This window comes from Oryzias latipes, chromosome 2, assembly GCF_002234675.1.
Source record: "Oryzias latipes chromosome 2, ASM223467v1".
Classification (NCBI taxonomy): Eukaryota; Metazoa; Chordata; class Actinopteri; order Beloniformes; family Adrianichthyidae; genus Oryzias; species Oryzias latipes.
Genome location: NC_019860.2, coordinates 15,614,066 through 15,637,442, shown reverse-complemented (window position 1 = coordinate 15,637,442; position 23,377 = coordinate 15,614,066). Strand labels below are relative to the sequence as shown.

The 23,377-nt window shown below is 41.0% G+C and overlaps 1 protein-coding gene across 5 annotated transcripts in view; it reads left to right on the top strand.

Annotated features, from left to right (window-relative positions):
• LOC101169590 (potassium voltage-gated channel subfamily H member 7) overlaps nt 1-23,377 on the top strand; it is a 98,242-nt gene that overhangs the window by 52,911 nt on the left and 21,954 nt on the right. For 3 of the 5 annotated variants that reach the window (XM_020710299.2, XM_020710294.2, XM_020710292.2), the window contains exons 4-8: nt 5,084-5,563; nt 6,064-6,084; nt 8,275-8,298; nt 8,923-9,137; nt 16,266-16,691. In XM_020710299.2, coding sequence (XP_020565958.1) covers nt 5,084-5,563; nt 6,064-6,084; nt 8,275-8,298; nt 8,923-9,137; nt 16,266-16,691 — 1,166 coding nt within the window. The remainder of the gene's footprint in view (nt 1-5,083; nt 5,564-6,063; nt 6,085-8,274; nt 8,299-8,922; nt 9,138-16,265; nt 16,692-23,377) is intronic. The other 2 variants (XM_011484162.3, XM_011484173.3) reach the window with 2 other exon arrangements.

Here is a 23,377-nt window from a genome sequence, read left to right as displayed (position 1 = left end):
CTGCATCTAAATCATGGTCCCGTCATTCTTATCAAAGTGTCTTTAATAGAATCAAATAAACACAACGGAAAACGTATTTTATGATCTTTCATATTCCAAACTACTCAGTGTTTTATTACGGCCTGTTTGGATGAACAAAGAGCTGATTTCCTGGAGATGGGAAATGATTTTAGATCATTGAAAATGGGTAACTTCCCATGGCACACATGACCATCTCCCACGGCACACTGGTTGAAAAACACTGCATTATTGTTTGAATATAAGCCAACAAAAAATTAAAACTGCAGCAAAAATAGCTTTTACCACAGAAACTTCATTATACAAAACCCGTGTGTCACTGCCACAAATTTATTTCATCTTCTTATCTTACAATTGAAGGCATATTTGACTTTTTTGACATCAAATCTGTAAATTCTTTACTCTCAGAAGTACAAGAGCACACTGAAATTTGCCTGCGATTGCAAATTAACACAATTTTGCTTGACTTTAAATATAAAGTATATATAAAAGTACATTGAACTTCCTTTCTTGAGTTCAAATATATCTATTTTTCAGTTAACTCTAGATTAAATAACTTCAGCCGTCTCAACTCTGACCAATAGTTACTTTTAGGTGTTTGTTGTGGGCGTGGCAAGACTGGTGACAGACCACACCCACTTCAGGCTAAATTGAAGAAAAAATATACAAAAAGGAGGAAACAACCTAATGACAAAAGAAGATAAAAGAACTGATCTCTTCTTGCTTCCATGTAGTTTGTAAAATTAACAATAAATATGTTAATTAGTTTCAATTTCATCAGCAGTTAGCAGGCCTTAATATTAAGACAAGTTTCTTTTTTTTTCTCTTTAAGTCGCCTCAGTAACGATCAGGGATGGGACCCCGCTGGGCGTCAAATTTGAAATTTTCAAATTTACCACCTACTGCGTCTGAACAAATCCAGCTTTTGCAGATACTGTTATCGACACAGTTCAGTTATAATTGTAGAGGGTGAAAGTAGTTTGCCTCTGTGTGTCCTCTCTGTTTGAAAAAAGAGCGTTTTAGCTGAGGAGTGTTTTATGCCTGAAAAGTTGTTAAATTTGACGCTAATTCACTTAATAATGACCAACTCTTAAGGCTAGTGGTGGTACGTGTGATAAACCCTTTAGGCAAGGATTTACAGACATTATACAATGTTTTTTTTGGCTTATTTATTGCAAAGATTTTATAAAAATATTTAATGTAATGTCGTGTAATTTCCCTTAGAATTACAGTCTATCTCTGTTAGACGTCTTTCTCCTTGAGTGTCACTCATTAAAATAAAAAAACTCAACCCTGTCTGAGGATCCTCCATGCGCCGCCGCCCCCATCATTATATTTTAGTAGAAGTCATCCTGTAGGAATAATTGAAGGAAAGTGAAATGGTGCCTAAGGCTCCAAAGACATTTGTTTTGATCTGACAGATTTTTTTTTCCCCCGTTAGGATCACTTTATTGGCAGACTTTCTACTGCCATCAGCACATTTGATAGATATTAAAAGTGATGCTAAAGTTTTTGAGAACGTTTTGTCACTATGTGGTATATAAAGAAGGCTGAAGGTCAACAAAGGTGATTGGATATCTCTGTCTCATTAAAAATCAGCATTGGCTCAGTTTTATGCAGTCAGGTCGTTCTGAGTTTTAATCAAGAAAGCTGTAAACCGTTTTGGGCCGCATTTAAATATCCTCTGAGGCTCTGTGTTCCCAGGAAAACTTATTTTTACCTAAAGTCGAGGTAGGGTGCAGTTTCACTTTAGATGAAGGCTTTGTGTACCCACTACAAAGATAATGCTGTTTTTAACATGATGTTGGGACATTTTTCTGATGATAGAGGGCATATGTAAACAAAATTGAGCTCAAAATTACATTTCTGAGTATTTATTTATTCAAATAGTTGTGAATTATGGGAAAAAAGATTGTATTCGTGATGTAGAAAATGCACTGCATTCTGATGCATCCACTTGTAGACAAATAGATCCATGTACGTCTTTGTTTTCCTCATCTGAGTTGGAATCTGGATCAAAAATGTATGGCTGGATAACGCTGATATCACTCGCCATTTTTGTTGCACCAGTAATGTTAGGTTGGGGTTATGAGGGGTTGTGAAGCTTGGAGAAAAGCGTATAAACGGGGAGCTCTCAGCAACAGGGAGGGGAATTCCGAGGCAAATTTCCCAAAACCTCCTGCTGCTCTGCAGAAACTATGTCCTAAAAGATGACAGCTTTTTTTAAGTTTTGTCTAAAAATTACTATAATAATTGAAAGATTATTTGGAACGCTTTTAAAATAAATCAAAATAGGATCGGAGTGTGACTTTAAGTGTACTTTTGACTACACATTAATATGACATAGAGTTGGGGTTGTTTGACTCATTTAATACATCTTTTTCTTGATAATCTGAGTGGGGCTTTACTTTTACATTTTCTTTTATGTGCCTCATACAGAGGATGCAATTTGGTGACGCTCGGCTGAAAAGAAATTCATTGACACAGTTAGGTTGTACCAGATTTTAAAATAGTATAAGTCGGGGTCAAAAACAGGCTAAGAAGTGCTCTTGAAACATGGTAACAACTAAACCTTTTTGTTGTTATTTAAAGGCTCACTTATTTGTTTTCTGAAAGGTTTTGTTTGGGGATGCAGATGCAGATCTTAGATTGAAATTCTTCTTCCTCTTTCGGCTTTACCCATCAGGGGTCGCCACAGTGAACAAGTCGCATAGTAAACTTAGCAATGTTTTACGCGGATGCCCTTCCTGACGCAACCTTCTCGAAGCAACCGGGCTTCGGACCGGCACAGAAGTAGAGAAGGGAACAGGAAGCAGCCCGGATTCGAATCCTGGTTTCACGGACGGAAGGCGCCGCAAACCAGCACGAGCTAAACCGGCTCCCCTTAGTTAGATTGAAATGATGCTTGCATAAAATCGACAGTTTTTTGGCAGCGCTTTCTGGCTCCTCTCTCTCTGTGTGGGGTGGGTGGTGTGGGGCCTGCTGGGGTATCAGCGCCTCGGGGGATGGGACCCCTGGGCTGGGGGGACCTGGGCCCTATGCTGGGGGGGGCTGGGGGACGGCTGTTTGACCACCGGGGGACAGTCCATCGGCTGTCCCCGATTTACCCACTTCCTCATATAATCTCATATTAGGGTGAGGGGGTAGGGGGTTTAGCTTGCGATGCACCTTGGGGGGAGGAGCTACTTGGGAGTGGTCCCCCTCCCATGGTTGTCGTATGGAATGGGCCCCCCATCTTTCGGTTTTATTTGCACCTTAGACATGTAAGACTCTTGGTAGGGGGGGGGTGCTTGGACATCACTGCTAGCAAGTAGCAGATGTCCTCTTAGCGTCTTACCCGCCAATTTTAACCGTACCTTAGACATTTAGGGCCCCTTGGTTGGGAGGGTGCTGGGACATCACTGTGAGTAATCAGGAGATGTCCCCTCAATTTTAACTGCACCCCTTAGTACACACACCCTTTACTCCTCCAAATATACATTCCAACATAAACACACACACATGCACACACATACCCTCACAAACACACACGCATTTTGCAAGGAAGGTGGGACCTTGGACCATCTGTCCCCTACCCCTTCCCTGGTAGGAGGAACTGGGCCCTTGGCAACGATGGCCGCGTCCCCTGGGTGCTGGTTTTCTGGGCCGGCAGTGCTCTCTCCATGCAGGGAGAGGGATCCCTGAGCTCTCTGGCAAGGCCAAGAGCCGGGGATCGCATCACACCTGAGCCGGGGGTGTCCGTGTCCCTGTGGTGTGGGTTCTGGTCCTTGCCCCTGAGTGCTGAGCCTCGCCAAATTTCCAACTGTGGGTGAGCCTGGTCGGGCCATGTTTACAACATCTCTTGTGGACCCCCTCTTCTCCTGTGTGCCCTCCTCCTGGGCGGGGACGGCTGGCCCCTGCCTTACTCCTTCCTGGACCCACCGTGGGCCGAGTGGGTGGCTGCCTGGAGCGCGGAGCAAAAAAAAAAAGAACTCCTGGGTGGTGATGAGGCGCTTGCCTTGGGCTGCAGGCACTCTTCTCGGGTGGGGCCCGGCGCTGGGCCCTCCTGGCGCGGTGGGGGGGCTGCTCTCCTGGTTGGGCCGGGGCTGCGCTTTCTGTCTCTCCGTGCCTCCCTGCTCTCTGGCTCTGGGGGCCTAGGGGCAGTCCTGCTGGCCCTGGCCTGGGTGGCGGATGTGGTCACCCGGGGGGCGGTTGTTCTCTGCCTACTGCCGAGTGGCGTTGGGGGGGGGGTTGTGGCTGCTGCGGCGGGGGTCTTGGTGTGGGGAAGGCTGGGAACTCGCCCTCCTTCTTTTCACATTCCGCCATCCATTTTAGAAGAACATAAACACTCACCTGAGCACAGTTAGCTCACCTTTGCACAAACACTTTGCGTGATTGAATGAAATATTTCACGCTAGTTGGTCTGAAGGCATAGGTATGCGTGTGTGAACATTTTCTGTATTGTGTACATGTTGACATGTGGACATTTTTGCAGCCATCAGGTGTGTTTATAACATTTGAGTGTCTGTGTGGACAGGCCCCGCCCCTTCTAGATTTGTATTACATCTGAACCTGACCGTATTGATAAACATCCAGCAACTGGTTGCTTTATGCTGCTTCATGGTTTTACCCCCCCCCCCTATAATCCCCCTTCTACCCCGTCTCTCTAACATCCCTCTCTCTTCTTACCACCTTTCCTTTTCCGTCCGGTCCAACACAAAAAATCTTCAAATACGATTCAAATGAATAAAGTTTTACCTTGATTACAAAAGGGGTTTATTCAGACACACCTGTGGTTTGTCAGAAAATTCATAACCCCTGTTGTTAAAGTAAAATATGTCCAACACAAGAGGCCTTCAGCTCTCATCTGTTTGCCCAGCTGTAGGACAGGACAAGTAAAAAAAAAAAAGGGCATTAAAACTTACATTAGCGTTAGGGCAATGGGTGATTGTTCTCTGGGAGTTAGTAGTTACTTCTGGGTGGGATGTGGCTCACAGGCTGATTATTATGAAAAATAATTAACACTCTACTTGTGTTTGGGATGTTGGTTGTGAACAATGACGATAAATATTCTTTTCTTTTTCAGGAAAAAAGAAATTCTTCCGCTTTCGCTTCTCGGCCTTACCTCTCCTGGGAATCAGCAAACAGTCCTTACCTCAGGAGGACCCCGACGCAGTCATGGTGGATTCACCGCACCACAGCGACGGCTCTGCGGCCACCAACGACTACCAACTGCCCGCCACCCGTGAGAGCTGCAGCCCCACCTACGGCAACGACACGCGCGCGCTCATCGGCCCCAGCCACTGCTCCACGCCTGTGTCCGGACCTCTAGATCACTCTTCGCCCAAAGGAGCCTGGGATCGGTTGTACCCGGACAGGCCCACCGCCGAGACCCATCATAAGAGCCAGGAGGCCACACTTATAAGGGCTCCTTCAATCCCAGGCCTCACCCCGACCGCCTCTAGAGAAAGCATGTGCAGCATTCGTAGAGCCTCCTCCGCACATGACATTGAAGGGTTCGGGTCCAAATCCAAGGCGGTGTTCAGGGACAGACACGCCAGTGAAGGTAGGAGTTCCCTCACTGGTTTAGGTAACTCTGGTTAGATATTTTCTCTAACTTTACCAGTTAAACTCCGACCAGGATATTATTGTCATGCCTGTACACTAATCCTCCGTGTGAACATTTGCTCATTAACAGTTAGTAGTTTTCTTTGGAAAGGACTTTTTTTAATGCTATAGGTTATTTTTAAACTAGTCCGACTGTGGACTCTGTGTAATGGATCTTCCCTGGAGTCCTAAATCCCTCATTAGCATTTCTGTCTCGTTAGGCTGAGGGTAGAAGTATTCTTCCCAGTCGGCTTTGCCCCACCCCTAAACTCTCATTTCCATTCAGATAGCTCTGAGATGCTGACATGGTCATACGTCTCCTTCTCTGTAATGAATTGTTCATAGTGAAGTGGTGGCGACTCCGATGCCAGCACCAATTTATCAAAGAAAGCCAGAGTTTTTCTCTTACCTACATCCTCTTTTCTTTTCTTCTCTTCTGCCGGGTGGCTGCCATCCCAGACAATGGTCGCAATATCAAAGGTAACCAATGGCAGCTTGCTGCATTTTGAAGTTTGTGGCTTTTCCCCAAGCCTAATAGATGAAACGTAGAATACACAAACCCTGCTTGTTGCATGAGTTTTACCCACACAAGGTTCATGTTAGAAGCAACGGCTTTGGCGGCTGATTGTAAGGTTTTAGGGCAAATACCCAAATGATCGTCACAGCTCTGGGGGGCTGGATCTCGGTGTGCATGAGCGGCCACGGCCCGCGCCAGCCGCTGTGGGAAGAATCTGCTAAGAAGACGCTGAGCTGTGCACGCGCCTGCATGCAGCCACACTTTCTCTCACTGCTGCTGACGTCATTGCAGGAAATCAATGTTTCCCATGACGGCTTCAAACTCTGCTTTCGTGCAACTCCTGGGGCCGCAATTCTAAATAAAACTTCATAGCTTTCACATGATATATTATGTTTCAAGTGGAGCGCCACCTGGAGTTGTACTGGCAACTTACAAAAGTCGAGATCACATTGCTTTTTCAAAAATTCTTGATCGTTTCTGCGCCATCAGATTAAATAATCAAGATTTTTTTTTTTAAAGCAATTTATCTAAATGCATGAAACAGGAGGGCTTGATGCTGGCATCAAACACTTATGGATTGCCAAAAGCCAATTTTGTCCAAGAGGACAATGTTTAGGTTTAAAGTTTTATGTCCTAAAATCTCAAACTGCGACATAAACAAATCGTCTGTGAAGCCTCAATAAAAAGTCGCTGAAAATAAGATGTATTGCAATGGACTGTAAATCATTATTGTCTCTGATTGCATGGTTCCTAAATATATCTGTATGATTCATTAGGATAAACAGTTGGTTAAACCCCCATTTGGGACTTGTTTTGTCCTCCAGAATGGCGCTCATGTCATGCGACTTAAAACCATCAACTGAAACCTGACTTTCTCTATGTAACCGGTTTTTGTGACCAGCACTTTTCTTCTTTGACGTTACGCAGCTTAACATTCGCAGTGTTGCTGCTGCATGGATGGACATTCAGTCATGTGAGAAGAAAGAATTTGATTCCCACCATTTTTCAGATTTAAGTTGGGTTTTTTTAACATGTCAAACAACTGAGCAAAGTGATCTTAAAAAATTTAATTAACTGTCATAGAAATTCTGTCAATAAAAACTTTGTGTTTTTATTGTAATCAATCAAATATAAACCTCCAAAAGTCTAGTGTCTTTTACTAACACTAGAGTGGTTAGTTTTGAGCAAATGCTGTTTAAAACTATTAAAAATGACAGTGTTGTGTGTTTTGTGCCTCACATCTTAAAGAATACGACAAAAAAACAGTTTATCCTAAATGTTTTGAGTTTCCTTTGAATGATTGGATTCTACTTCCGTGTTGTTTAAATAATTTAAAAGTTAAAGAAGGAAAAATATCATGTTTGACTGTCTGGCATTTTTTAAATTCAAATAGATCTGCTGCAGCAGCAGGAAGATCTTGTTTGACGCAGGGTGGGTTTTATTTTGAAAGGAACTTGTGTGTGCTGCTATCAAAAGTAAAAGAAAGGAAAACGGTTTAAACTAAAATCATACAGACACTGTTGTAATTCAATTAATGTAATATTTAAAAGCTACATTTATAAAATAAATATGTGTGATGGCCACAAAAATATTAATATTGTTAATTTTCTAAACAATAAAGTGAGACTATGTGGCTCTTGTTGGGTTCTGGTCTGTAAGAAACTGTCAATCGGTGTGACATTCATGAAAGGAATTTGTGTAAATATGTACTTAAGTTACCAGGCACAATGTTAATAGTTAGTAAAAAAAAGAAATGAAGCAGAATAGTCGCATTCTTAATTAAATGTATTAGAAAACACCAAGTGTCCTATGGTGTTTCTAATCTGAGGTTGCATTTATGTATTTTTAAACTTTAAGAAGGTGCATTTTGACAAAAACCTTCATTGCAAACCTACATTCTCTCTTTATTTTCATACTTTTATTTATAGTGAATGACAGGATTCTAGCCTGACTGGGTCGCTAGCTCTGGAATCTTACATCACTGAATGTCCTTTTCAATTCTGCAATAATTTCCTATTAGCTGCTGCTGTAAATCAACTGTTGATGCCATAATGTTGATTTTTGTTTAAACCCATGAATGCACAGTCCTGCCAACCTTCCATAATCCCGCTTTCCCCTTTACTTCCTGTTTCTTCTCTCCTCTGGTTTGCTAGTATCGCGTTCCTGGATGGCTGGGGGTATGGCTTCAGCTTTTTCCTTTAAGTTATTCTTTATGACTGCTGTGATGTTTCCTGACTGTGGCATGTATTGAAGCTACGCATGCAATCGCTCATCCTCAGCTGTCCGTTTTTCTGTCCTTGACTCTCAATCACTGCGCCTGTTCCTGGAGAAAAAGGCAGGAAAAAAACAGCGCAGCCTTCCTGCGCTGCTTCCCTCAACTGAATCAGCAATTCTCCTTCACTTTTTATCACTCTCATAGGACCACATGTCACCGTGGGTGTGTCACTGTCACGTATTGTTGCAGCGTTGAATGCTTTCACTACAGTTCAGGGAACTCGAATCTCCAAAGCAGTTTGTATTCAACTGTGAGGAGTGTTTTATAAATTCGGCACACCAGTGATGTCTAATCTTCATCAGACTCAGAGATGATGACCGACTCTGCTGCATTCTTTGACCATACACCTGACAGTTTCTTCTGTGAGGAGAAACTTCCAGTCTGTTCACTCAGATGATGTAGTTTGTGTCATCAGTGCTGTGGTTCACTCCAGAAGTTATTATCGCTCCATGGTCACCGTGTTCAGGCAGCTGAAGGCCAAGGTTGCTCACGGGCGCCGTTCTCGCTCTGTCGCTCTCTTTCTCAGGGCCGCTCAGCCACATCAAGTCCAGCCTGCTCGGTTCCACGTCCGACTCCAACCTCAACAAGTACAGCACCATCAACAAAATCCCACTGATCACCCTCAACTTCTCTGAGGTCAACAACGAAAAGAAGTGCCCGTCCCCTCCTTCGTCAGAGAAGACCATCATTGCACCGAAAGTCAAAGACAGGACGCACAACGTCACAGACAAAGTCACGCAGGTGAGATATGCGTCATGTTATCACAAGAATTATGTTGTTCACAGCAAATTGTTTTCTCTTTATAGTATCTTCCAGAACTGTGTAGCTACAGGGATGAGCAACAAAACTTCTTCTAGATAAAAGTCCAGGAAAACACAGATTCTGTGACCACATAATGAAAAACAAACCCCTCTGTGTCATTCCTCAAAGAGCAGTCTAAACTTAAACTGAATGTTAACAAAAAAAAATTGATAGTATCCCATTGAAGTTAATTGAAATGTTATTAGTTTAAGTTTTGTACAAATAAAAATCTTGATTATCTAAGGAATGGACTTCCCTATTGTACATATGTCCAACATGTGGGAGGGGTTGAGTCTCCAACTCTCACATGTAAAAAATAAAATGAAACATGAAAACAACAATGCAAAAACTAAATCTTACATAGAAAGACCATTATTTTAAGAAAAAAATATCTATTCTGTCTGGTATTACAAGAAAAATCTTATCAAGAAAGTTTTTTAAAAGCAAACTAATCTCAGTTTCAGAAAATGTGTCTGTGACTAGATTTTATTTATCGTTGCATGACAATTTTTTTTCACCCCAATTTTTGCCTATTTAACGAAAATCTACCAAGGGGGTAAAAACTTTTGACTTATTTCTGAGAGGCCTGTTTTTGCACTGAATATAAGTCTCAGAAAGAAGTTAGATCTTTCTTTGGTCACCTCCAATAAAAATTATCCTAGATTCTCAAAATTAACTGGATTGCTTTAATATTGCTCACCATTTTTGTTGCACCAGTAATGTTCGCTTTGGGTTGTGAGGGGCTGTAAGCTAGCAGGAAAGAGTGTAAACAGAGAGCTCTCAGCAATAGGAAGGGGAAGAGGGGTGCTGGGTTGGCCTGGAAGGAGTTGGCCAGAGCAATATGCACTTCAGTGCCTTGCCCAATAAGACTTTGACACGCAGGCAGATAGAGCAGGAACCGAACCTTCCGATCAAAGGTAGATCGTTTTACCTCTCCCCACAGCCGCTTTCACCCCTTTATGAGAAAAAGGAAGACGATGTGTCCACCCTGAAGAAAGCAGATTATTGAAACCTTCTTACTTCCTGTGTCACTGTGTATCTCTTGAGTTTGGAGGGATAAACTGTTCCTGCTGTTTCCAGGCTGATGGTTTCTGCTGTTGTTCACAGATCCATGTCTCATCACCTAAAGCTGTTTTTTCCTCTGGAAACTCACCCTTTAACGCCAGACACACTTTATCAGGAGGAGCTTTTCTTCTCCTCTTTCAGTGTCTTTCTTTAATGATTAATGACCCCATTGCCCACTTCCTCACTTCATTTTGCTGCTTTGCTTAGTGGCATTGCAGCATCTGGAACCTTTCATACTAAAAGCACGCCATCCCCAGAGGCTTACAGCACTGTTCAGGTTTAAATAATATGATTTTAATCAATCATGTAAACAGACACGACCTGTTAGCTTATTGCTGGCCAGTAAATGAGCGTCAAATGACTCTTGAGGGAACTTAATGATTTTTTTCTCTCAATGTTTCCTTGCTTTCAGTGTCTAATTATAAATCCAATTGGTTTTATAAAGACCTTTAGCTCAAAATATCCATATATTAATGTCACTCTGTGTTTAAGAAACACTGGAAATAAATATTAAGGAACTTGAATCTATAATATTTCACCATCAAAAATCAGAATTGAGCAGATTGAGGAGTCGATTAGGTCAGCAGATTGCATCCAAAGCGCCCATCTGTCCTCTGAGAGCCTCAGGGCGATTAATTGCGCCTCGCAGGGTCTAAAGTGTAAGAACGGTAGACTTTTCCATCCCTTGCACTGGATAAACAGGGATACTCTTACAGCTGCCAGACAGCATCCAGAGCTCTGGCCAGATTTCTAAAGTTACAGTCGTGGATAGAGGTCAGAGCTGAGACGGGCACTGTATCCCCAAAGGTGGGTCAGAGCCCCCAGATTAGGTCTCAGTTTAGTTCATTCACAGTGAAATGGATAGAGGACAAAGAAATTGACCTCAGTCTGCACTCAACTTCAGCTGAAGGCTTCAACGGCAGCCTGAGGCTAAGATGGAGCGGAGCGTATCACACTGACCCTCCCAGAACAGAGTCGGTCAGTTTAGCTTGGCAGCAGAAACGTCTTTCAGTGTGAATGACAGGCCAGAGAACCTGTTGGCAAGTAAATCCATTTCATCTGGGGCCATAGTGGGGTTCAATTATCAAGGTTACTGGGTTTTTTTTCCTCATCATGAAACTTGAACATTTTTATTGAATCCTGACCAATTCTTGCATTCTTTTATAGTAGCTATTAAAGCAATGATGATCACTTTGGTTGATTTATCACTCGAAAGCTTGGCAAAAATCTTTAAATGTGAAAGAATAATAGCCTCTGATTAAATCCATCCAAGGACATGCCCATAGTGAGACACGGTAGTGGAGCAATAGTGGTTTGCGACTTTTATGTTCCTTTTGGCAGATATTTGTTGTCAGGAAAAAACAAAAAATGACCTCAAGCTATTTCTATTGTAAGTCAGATAACTTTGAACTTTAGGAAGCAAAAAAACAGCAATTTGCTGAAATTATTATATTTATTACATTTCATTTGATCACATTTCAACCAAAATATACAAAACAAAAAACAGAAAATAGTATTTAGTGGAAAAATGTAACATTTAGTTATTTACCTTATGAAGCTACATACACACCGGGTATTTGACTCGGGTTCTTGAATGCATGTAGAGACCATGGTGTTCACGCTAGAATAACAGGGTGGGGCTTTTTTTTCCCTTTTTCTACCGTTTACTAGCGCATGTCCACCACCTTGCTCCAGGTTTTTACTTCCACAGGTCTTTTCCATTATATAAACTTGGCGTCATGTGGATCCAGACAGGCATAAAACGCAATTAATCATTTTATTGTCCATGATCAATGATAAAACGATTGATGCGATCCATTCGTCACTACCCAAACCGAAACCCTGATTGGTCAAAGTTCAACCTGGTTTAACTTTCGACGCGTGTTCGATTGCTCCGCGATTTATACGTAGAGCTTGAACATGGTCCTAAAAATCTGCGTAGCTAGGCGTCAATGCGGGAGTTTTGAGCACAGAAGCCTGTTTAGAGACTATGGGATGTGACCACTCAAACACACGTTACCGACGGCGATGTGAACATAGTTTGATAATTTGGCATCTGTCCTAGCAGATATACTTCCTGTCAAGTGGATGTCATGGGGGTGACTGAGGTTATGGAAATAAACACATGGACTGTTTTTTTTATCATTGACTGCATTAATATCCCAATAGCAGCAAAGACAAAAACAAGCCTTGGAGGGATTGGGGGAACCCCCCCCCCCCCCCCATCCTCGGCTGTGAAGAACACAAAATGACAGCAGATGTCTTGAAACGAAATCTGAACTCAAGGGTTCATCAGAAGCTGCAGTCGAGCCTCTGAACAGACATGCTGTTTTCCTTCTCAGCTTCTTTAAAGTTGTCCGGAGCAGATGGAGGACTGATCTGAGGAGTCGGACAGCAAAGAAAGCTTCTCTCCCGATACAATTTTCGATCAAAATTTAAATTCACGCAGACGTATAAAAAAAAGCCCGCCTAATGCTGTAAAACAATTTACAGAGCCCATGCTGACTGAAGAAAAAATCAATCCACAAAAGCTTTCAATTATCCAATGAGAGCTGATTTACACACGGATACAGTGGATAAGATAAATTATTAAAATGCAATCTTTTATTTACAAACAGATTGGCAACAACAAGCTGATCTAGGACGTTCAGTCTGCCAACCAACCGACTCCTCCCAGGCTTCCAAGCAGGGTGAGGGATAAAGTATCTGCACATGAGATCCGGAGTTCTGAAATATAAATTAGTTTCCATCTTTAATTTTTTTCCCCTCCATTAAAGATACGCACGCCAAAGGGAGATTGTTCCAGTTTGACCACGACTCTGATCTTATTGACAATTTACCATTGAGGTACCTGGAGTTTTTAAGTTTAAACTGTGAATTGTTGGAGATTTGAAGGTTTTGATTTGGTTTTTATAGTCAATTGTTTTTGCGATCTTTCCCAAACCTGTTATGACCTTGATGTTTTATCTGTATTTTATGCTGTTTCTAAGAGCAGCTGATGGATCAAATGCTCCCTTTAAGATCATAAAAATCTGCATCCACCCATCTATGTTTTCGTCAAGTCTCTGAATCTGAATCTCTGAAGCTACCTTCACACTGCCCTTGGCAAAGCAGATTCAAGCGAATCTCTCCCTAACAAAGGTTTGTGTAAATGTGCGTTTCAGGGTTCTGCGTTAAAAATTAGCGCCTTCACGTGTAACTAGTTTTTACTAACGTTTGTGGGGTTTGCGTACAAAACATGCAGTGCAAGTTAAATCAGTTGAACTTTGACCAATCGGGGACTCAGATCTGGTAGTAATGTATGGATGCTTTTCATTCACAGAAGTACCAACCATTTGAAAATTGATCGTGGAGGAAAAATTACTAATTGCACTTTGTGCCTGGTCGGAATTATACGACAGCAAGTCTTTCACGTATCAGAATACAGCTGTAAAAGAAAAAGCCTGGAACAAGATTTATGAGATTCAACATTTCGCTCCAAGCCTCTTCCAACTGTCATGTTCCAGTGAATGTCAGAAAACGACAAAGAAGAATAAGCTCCTCCCTGCTCATCCAGTGTGAACACCATGAGCTTTACGAGCATTCAAGCACAGCATTTATTACATTCTTAAACATGTGTTTAGCCTTTTCTTGAGTGCATGTTTTAAACGCCTGGTGCATAGCTTTACACCAAATAATTAATGTAATATACTTAGTCTGATTTTTTTTTTTAAGCTTACTTTTACTTTTATAAAACCCACATCTAAGCATATTTATTTAAAGGGCCTTAGGAATTAGGGAAAATAGGCGTCTTAGTGTTAATAAATAATGCTTCCATCTTTTTGTTCCTGATGGGTTTTTAAAGGTTGCTCGATATGAAGGGGGTAATGGTGTTGACCCTGCTCATCACATGACCAGTTGAGTTGAGAGGGAAAGTCCAGCTGTTTTGAGTGCAGATAAAACATGTTTGTGCTGCTCACAAACACAGATCAGCAAAGGGAAAAATGTAGGATCTTTGAATTGTTTCTGCAGTATTTTAGTCATTAACACATTTCATGAAGACCTTGTTACGTTGCTTTCTCTGAAAAGGACAAACCCTGTTTCCATTAAATAGCATCGCTCATTTTCTCAGGCCTCATAGGGATTATGACGGCGATCAGAGCTGAGAGATAAGGGACAAGCAAACATGATGATCCCCAAACGAATCCTCCCCCCATACATAGAAACCGTCTCCCGGTGCTTTCAGTCTCAACTTTACCCAACATGTCTGTTTGCTTTCCTTTTTGGGATTTCCATAAGAAGCTCTAAAAATTCATCGTCTAAACTCTGAATGGATAGATTTATCATCTCTCTGCACCTGCAGTATAATTACCATCAAGTCGGTTAGTGCTCTGGAACACTTTAATGCCATTGAAATAATACTGATGTTAAAACAGTTACTGAAACCACATAAGGACATGAGGGCTTCATCTACTGTGAGGGGTTTTAAGAGAAAGCTTAAACCTCGTATTTTTAGCTTAGCTTTAAAGCAGGTTATTTACCTGTTTATGTATCTGTTGACTCCTGGTAAATGTATTTTTTTGGTCGATTTTGTAGACCGTTTCTGTTGTAGTTTGATGTGCCTATGTGATGGTTATTTGTTTTAATGTAAAGGACTTTGAGGTGTTGAAACATCTATAAATAAAGTTGAAATGTAGTGTAATCAAGTCAAAAGATTTATAAAAAGAAAGATGGGCCTTAAATAGTTTGCCACATTATTTGTTGCTTTTTTGCTTATTCTGATTACTTAGTTCCAGCTCTCAATTTTGCCAATCAGTTTTCTTTTCCCGTTTTGTTTTTCTTCAATTTTCATTATGTGATCATACTGTCACACACTACAGGGCAGCACAGATATGTTTGCTGTAGCTGTATCTGTTGTAGAATTTAGCTTTTGTGGAATATTTATGCCAATGACATTGATTATATTTATATATATATATATATATATATATATATATATGTATGTATATATATATATATATATGTATGTATATATATATATATATATATATATATATATATATATATATATATATTCATACAGCTACTTTCACACCTGGCATGTGACGCGCTTTTAAGAATGAACAAACACACATTCTTGCATGCACTTTCTGCGTATGGTGTTCACACTAGACGAGCAGGAACGGGATTCTTCTTCTGTTTCTTCTGCTAGTGTTTCCTAGCGCATGTCCGGCATCTACAGTTGGAAGAGGCGGTACAAATGGCGTGAATTTTGGTCCAGGCGTTTTCTTTCACAGCTCTACTACGATATATGAATGACTTGAGGTCATGCAGACGTCCAGACACAAACCACAATGATTAATTTCCCTTCTACAGTTAATTTTAAAATGAATGAAAAGAGACGCCATCCACACATCACTACCAAACCAGAGTCACTGATTGGTTGAAGTTCCACCTGGTTTAACTTGGAGCGTGTGTTCAGTGGCCACGCATTTTGTACATAGAGCCTGAAAATGGTCTTAAAAATGCTACACGCGAACGTGAGAGTTTTTAACGTGTTGCTGTTGCCGTAGCCAAACCAAATCAACTGGTACAGTTTCAGCTCCCGTGTTTCCTTGGTATAAATTTGACTTTACACTAAAGCTGTCCATTGATTCAGGTTTATATTAATCAAATTTCAAAGGACGTATAGCTAATTTTTTTGCTGTTTGTCATTCTAAAAGCTTGTTTTTAATTTGTATACTAAGAGATTTAGTATTATAAGCTTATCTGATAGGAAATTTATCATTAAAAAAGGTTGATGTCAGAGAAGTCCAGATACTCCTGATGCTTTGTGCAGCCTGACTGCTCTGAAGACATTTGACACCTCAAGTTCAAAGTCCCTTTGTTCCTAAATACCTTCAATCCTTTCACTAAGACATCTTTGAAGTGGTCCGTTTGAAGTTAGCCTGTGCTGAATTTTCAGCAAACACCTCCCAGCTAATGTCTAATATATTGTTTTAAGTTATCTCTGGTCTCTCCCAGGTTCTTTCTCTCGGTGCGGATGTGCTGCCGGAATACAAACTGCAGACACCACGTATAGACAAATGGACCATCCTCCATTACAGCCCCTTCAAAGCAGTATGGGACTGGCTCATCCTGCTTCTGGTCATCTACACTGCCATTTTCACCCCCTACTCTGCGGCCTTCCTCCTTAACGACATTGAGGAGCGGATAAGGCGGGAGTGCGGCTACTCCTGCTCTCCCCTCAACGTGGTGGACCTGATGGTGGACATCATGTTCATTGTGGACATCCTAATAAACTTCAGGACCACTTACGTCAACGCCAACGAGGAGGTGGTCAGCCACCCGGCCAAGATTGCTATCCACTACTTCAAAGGCTGGTTCCTCATAGACATGGTGGCAGCCATCCCGTTTGATCTGCTGATATTTGGCTCAGGATCGGATGAGGTGAGTACGATTTTAGCATACAGCCTTTTCTCCTTTTATTGTCCTTTTGATCTATTTAAAAAGTGTTCGCAGTGGTCTTTTAATTGTGGTTATGCTGTTTGTAGGCTAGATGTTAATAACAACCTGTGCCATTTTCTAAGCCATAGTTTCTGCAGAGCAGCAGAAGTTCATTTGAAATTTGCCTCCTAGTTGTGGGGCAGGCCTATTGGTAGTAAACCCACACTTCCCATCATCCATCTGTTCAAACTCTCTCCCGCTAGCTTACAAACCCTTACAACCCCAACCTAACATCACTGCTGCAACAAAAAACAGAAGTATTTGAGCTACCCAGCTGTATATCCAACTCGGACGAGAGAAAAAAAAGTGCATGGATCTAGTTGTTTCAAAGCGGATGCATAAGAATGAAGCAGAGCAGGGAGCTTGTGGCCCGCCGAACAAACTGCATTTTGTTCATCTGCTCCAGGTTCAATTACATTTTATTTCATTCAACAATTTGGATGGAAAAATACACAGAAATGTAATTTGATGCTTAATTTTCTTTATACATTTTCCATCATCAGAAAAAGGCCACAAGAACGTGTTCTAAACATCAAATACACCATTTTCATCAGAGTTGGGGAGAATCGTATACCTCTGCATAAAATGTGACGGATTATGCAACTTTAAGTGTCATCACTCCTATAACAGATAAATGCCTTCAACATATTTTGTGAAAGTGTTGAACTAAGTGGCTGAAACAATTAAGTTATTCTATCCAGGTCTTAAACATGAGAATCAATCACCCTGATCCGTTTTAACATCTGGTGGTGCGTTTCACGCTTATCAGACGTTGGGATTTTGACTTGAGCAATCCACAACCCTGACTCACCATAATGAGTTGTTCAGATCATTGGTATGCAGCCAACGGGAAATGTTTTGGCGACATGATCGGAGGCGTGAACTGCTGTGAAATTACCTGGGAAGTAGAGTTGTAATAGGTGATGCCTGTGGTCATCCTTTAGTTTTTCAGCAGGTTTCCGAAGTTGGACACAGTGGACAGTCAGTTCAACAAAGCTGAATGGTGAATTTTATAGCAAACTCCCTTTGGGCTTTCATTCAGCAACCTTTGGCACTACAGGGTTTGTCACAAGCCAAACAAGTTGCTATGGTCACCTAGGCGAATGAAATGTTACATTGGAAAAACACCGTCTCTTGGGGATTTCGGTGCTAATGTGGTTACCATCAAGTTGCTAGAATCAAATGAGCCTAAAAAAGGTTTGCACAAAGCAGTTCCTGCCATCTGCTATGTGATACTATGGTATAAGTCATAGATCCTTTAACTTTTTGATGGTCGAATTAGATGAGAGGACAGCCAGAAAGAGTTTTACCCACCAATTGATTTGTAACCTTGTTGGGGCATTTACAAATACCCCTTAAACATTAAACTCATTACATTGTTCCCTCATTTATCACAGCGGTTATGTTCTTAACACAACCCGCAACAACTGAAATCTGCAAAGGAGTATTACAGATGTTTTGAAGGCCTCACTAGACGCTTTACAATTTTCTCAGACATTTTCTCTGTTGTTTAAACTCTTAAAGTTCCACCTTTCCTAGTCCAGTATAATAGAATGAAAACAAAGATCTGCCTGGGATTTAAGAGTTATGATTTTGCTGCACACATTCTGTACGGCACAGAGGAGATTGATTGGCTGTAGACCATTGTCAATGCATTTAATAGTTTATCTGTTTTTTGTTTTGTTTTATCTGTTCTGCTCCTTTTTTTAATGAACCATACTTTCTACTCATAAGGTACTTTGTCACACAAAAGTGAGTACATCCTTCACATGTCTGTAGATATTTATATCTTTTAATGGGACAACAATAAATCATAATACAGGCATTAATAGCAAGACATCAGCCAATACACCCCCAAGTGAAAACGTCTACATCTAGGACAGTTAGTCATTTTCCTTATCCAGTGCCATTTGACTCATTGATGCTATATGGTCTCAGGTGTCAATAGACAGCAGGTGTGTTGAATTTGGTATTAAAGCTCTTACACTCTCAACCGGGTCACTGGAAGTTCAACATGGCACCTCATGGCAAACAACTCTCAGAAGACCTGAAAATAAGAATTGCTGCTTTACACAAAGATGGCCTAGGATATAAAAAGATTGCCAACACCTAGAAATTGTGCTGCATTGTTGTGCTGCATTCTGATGCACCAACTTGTTGAGAAAAATAGATCCATGTACATTATTAGGTTAGTGGTGTCACAAGCTGTAAGCTAGAACCAGCCTTTTTTTTAAGTTTGGCTAAAAATGGGATAATCATAATTAAAAGACCACTGGGAACTTGTTTAACAATAGATCAAAAGATGATCAGAGTGCGTCGTAAAGAGATTAATTTAAGTTAGTTGTAGTATACATCGTTACCACTACGAGGCTCTAGCTCATAAATTTAACCTAATTTGACAAAGTTAATGAGGGGCTCTAAGGGGGTCTTCTGAACAGTCTTTATAAAAATAAAAATGAAATCAATTAAACTACGTTGCATTTTTGTTGTCGACAAATAAAAAAACGTGTGTCCAATGAACCATATTTGCTAATTATTCTCTGAGCTGACATAAATGAAAGTCTTAGACCTCCATCAAAGTCTATTTATTCTACTTTTGCATAAGAAAGGTGGGCATCCATCTTTGTGCAGATCTCTTCCTTATCCCTGTTGCAGCCACCTCTGACACAACCCCCCCCACCACCACCACCACCACCACCACCACGATGTGCACTCACACCGTTGAGCTGTCACATCTGCTTTCTCACCCCGCTTTTTTTTTTCTATCAGTACCAGACAGAGGGCCCGCAAGCAAAGCGAATCCGTTAGTCTCAGCCCTCCCAGCACCTCTGCTTGGAAGATTTTGTTTTGTTGGTGAATGTCTGCAGTGGATTGCTGAGCAAGTGATCTAATACTCAGAGTGCAGCTTGGAGAGCGTAATTACAGTACGCACATCCCAGCAGGGAAGACGGCAAAATTACTCTGTGTATTTCACCAGGCAATATAACTCACTGTAAAGCCGAGAGTTGTGTTATTGTGTCCCTCTTCAACAGTGATGACTCAGAAACGACGGCTTGGCTTTTCCCTTACCAGAGCTAATCCTTACCTTATTGTTGACGTCAAAATCAGAAAGCTTTTTGCAGTGATGTCACAGTTGTGTTTTTTGTCCTCATTTATGTTTGCCTTATTGATTTATTAAAGCAAACTTTAAAGATTTCTTTTGGTTAGAAAAAAAAAAAGAAACACTTTTCCTATTTGAATCATTACAACGTGCGATTGCTTTGGTTTAAATTTTCTGGTGCTCTTTGTCACGATACCATTATCAGCTACGCCAGAACTGTGTTCCCTTGCTAAAATGCTGTGTCACCTCTTGGAGGCTCGCTGATTTAAGGATTTGTTTTGTGCAGTTTTGGATGTTTTTTTGTTTTTACTGTGCATTGTGTTCTGCATCCTGATTGGCTATAGACCATTGTCATTCGGCCTCTTCTGTGCTGTGTTTTGTGCACAAAATACATGCCAAACTAGCCAAATCTACATAACTCTTCCATCGCCATCAGGTTTTTCGTTTTATTCTATAATCCTGGACTTATTTTCCTATGAAAATTTGAACTTGGAGAGTTTAAACAAGAGAAAAGTGTGAAAATGTTCAAGTGTGTCTGAGAAAATATGTAGTAAGGAGTTTTACTGCCTTAAAACAGTTAGAATTCTACTTTGCAAACTTCATCTATCATGGGTTATTTTTAGAACGGAAACCCTGCGATAAAGGAGGGATCACTGCACCTCCAATATGACAGCTGCAGTGATGGGAAATGGTAAATGGTGCCTTTTCATATGGCGGATTTCTACCTTGATTTCGGTCCCAGTCGCTGTAAAGTCACTGTCCCGTTCACTCACACATTCATGCTGTGTTGGCGACTCTAACCACCAAGAACAATGTGGGGTTTAAAGTCTTGCCCAATGACACTTTGACCTTTGTGCAGGACGTGCGATCTTCTGATCAGATGTTAAACGCTGTACCTCAGCACCACAGCCGCCTCCCATTATTAGCCGTTTTGCGCTTTTACCAAGAATACTCAAACAATGCCAACAATGCACAGGTTATCTTGCTTTTCTTTGTTAAATCAAAAAAAAAAAATTGGTGTGAGATTCCAACGGTGAACCTGTGCAGAAATGAGTTTAAACAAACAGACCTCCTTCCAGTTGTATGCGTGTGTTAAGCGTGAGCACCTGATGTCAGCCTGCAGGTTAGTGGTTGTTTGAGGTCTGTGCTCCTCAGAGGGGGTGGGGGGCTGCGCTGACTGGCAGCAGGAGTAAAAAGAGCAGACAGCTGGCCAACACGATGGCATGATGTTGCTCGTCCTCATGTTGCCACATGAGTAGTGCAGAGACAGAATGTGTCTCCCTTTAATGTTCGAGTCCAAAGCTTGCTAGGAAGATGTATTTTTAGCTCCTCATCATCGGCAGAAACTGGAAATACCACCGTTTCACCAAGCGGGGAGTTATTTTGGAGTGTTTTTTGTGCAGCCGCTTGGACTATTTTTAGACGTCATCTCGTTGCTCTTTGTTGCCTGGAGACCAAATCCCACAATATGTTACTTTTTTTTTTCTCCTTTTTTCTGCTTTCATTAGAACGTTGGCAGCAGTTGAATCCCCCGAGAGCGTCTATCCACAGTCAATGCGAGACCTCGGTGTTGAAAGCTGGCTAGCGAAAAGAAAGTGTGCAGTCCTTAATTTACCTACAGGATCCATTTGCACCCCTCCCTGATTTTCATATCAACTTCATGTCATGAACAGATGGCAGGATTTGCATGCTGCCAAGTGTGTAGTGTTCAGACTGAGGAGATTTGCAAATGGAAGGTTTTGACCAAGAAAACTCGACAAAACCTAAAGTTTAAACTTTTATTTTCTTAAGCGGGTCTTAAATGAAGCCTTGGGTGAATCCTCCAAATCAGAAATGTGTTAATGTTATCGTTTTGGTCATGCAGAAGGATTCTTAAAGTTCATACAAAAGCAGATATGAGAATGCGAATGATCCCAAACGTTTGAGTGCATTTGAAGTTCAGACAACATTCTGCAGCTTGACCTGCAGTGATTGTTGATAAAAGGTCTAAAAATGCGTGTTGGTTGTAGCTGCCAAGCTGTTGCTTACTTATCCAGATCCCGCTCACATCCGTGTCTCTATGTCCCCAAACAACTCTTTACACCGGCCCTAATACAGGTATGCATATTCCGTTTGTTCTCCTCACAGACGGGATGAAAAAGTCGAGCTGTCGGCCCGGTTTGGGACGTGCGCGGGCGGCTTTTCCCGTTTTGAAACTGCAAATTAGCTGTAAAAGCAGCCAGAGCATCTCCAAACAGGAACCTTTATGCTGGCTGAGATCTAACCCTCTGATGTTGTGACTCGCAACTTTTCCCATATTAACTCTCTAACTTCTGCTTCAGTTGTGAGTCCAGCGCCACCATGAGGAGGGAGCTGGTAAATGAGCTGATGTGAACAGGCAAATAGTTTAAAAAGCACCTAATTTTATTATGTAAAACGTCTGAAAAGGAGGATTAACTGGTGAAGGATGCTTGGATGGAGACAGTCATGCAGTTTGTTTTTTTTCTCATTTCTGTTTTTATGAGGCAAAGAGCTGCACAAAGATCTGATCATTTTTTAATCTTCTTTATTAAATACTTTATTTATTTTGTCATGTTTTAGTGCTTTTATTAGTTTTGTCAAGTTGTAACTAAAAACTAAAAGCATCTTTGTGTAGAACACAGCTCTACTTTTTCAAATATCATTGTAGTTTTGTGGTTTCTGCAACTTTTTTGAAGTTTTTAAGATGTTTCCTTTGGCAAAACCTTAATAAGAAGTAACAGTACTGTTTTTTTTGTTTTGTTTTTTGCTTTTAGAATTTCGTGATGGGAAGATATTAAACATTTTTACCAAAGCATATCGCCTCTGTAATGAGGTGTATAATAAAAATGTTAATAAATGTCTATTTGGCAGATTTGAATTGGTGAGGAGGTGCAGGCACTTAATATGTAGCCTGGTTTAAATGCAAACTACTGCATTTTTTTGTACTATAGCGCACACTAGATTATAGGGGACTCCGTCAATGGTGTATTTTTAAACCTATGTCATATATAAGGTGCATTAAGCCAGAAAAGAGCCTGTCGGTCAGTCAGACTCTGAGACTGCGTTTGACAGGCTACACATTAGACACGTTAGTGTATGCACGACACCTGTTACACCCAACCTTGTTTGCAACACATAACAAACAGGCTTATATAGCTAAAACAAACGTTAATGTGACTCCATATGTCACAACCAGAATTATTCCATAAATAAAACGCTCCAAATTATAAAATGCAATGTTCATTTTGGAAAAAGTTTAGGCTTTTTCGTGCGGCTTATACAGTGAAGATACAGTGATAGTACTTTTTGCCTTGTGCTTTTGTTAAGTAGCTGTTCCCTTGTGGGAATATTTTGGTCCCCTCTCAAAAGTGCAGTGTGAAAACAAATACAGGTTTATTTGTCCTGCACAGTCATAATTTAAAATGCTCCACTAAACAAAGAGCCTTTCGGCAGTAATTACAAATGAAAAGATATAGTCATAAATTATATATATTTTTTCAAATCTTAGCACATCAAAAACTGAAAGAGA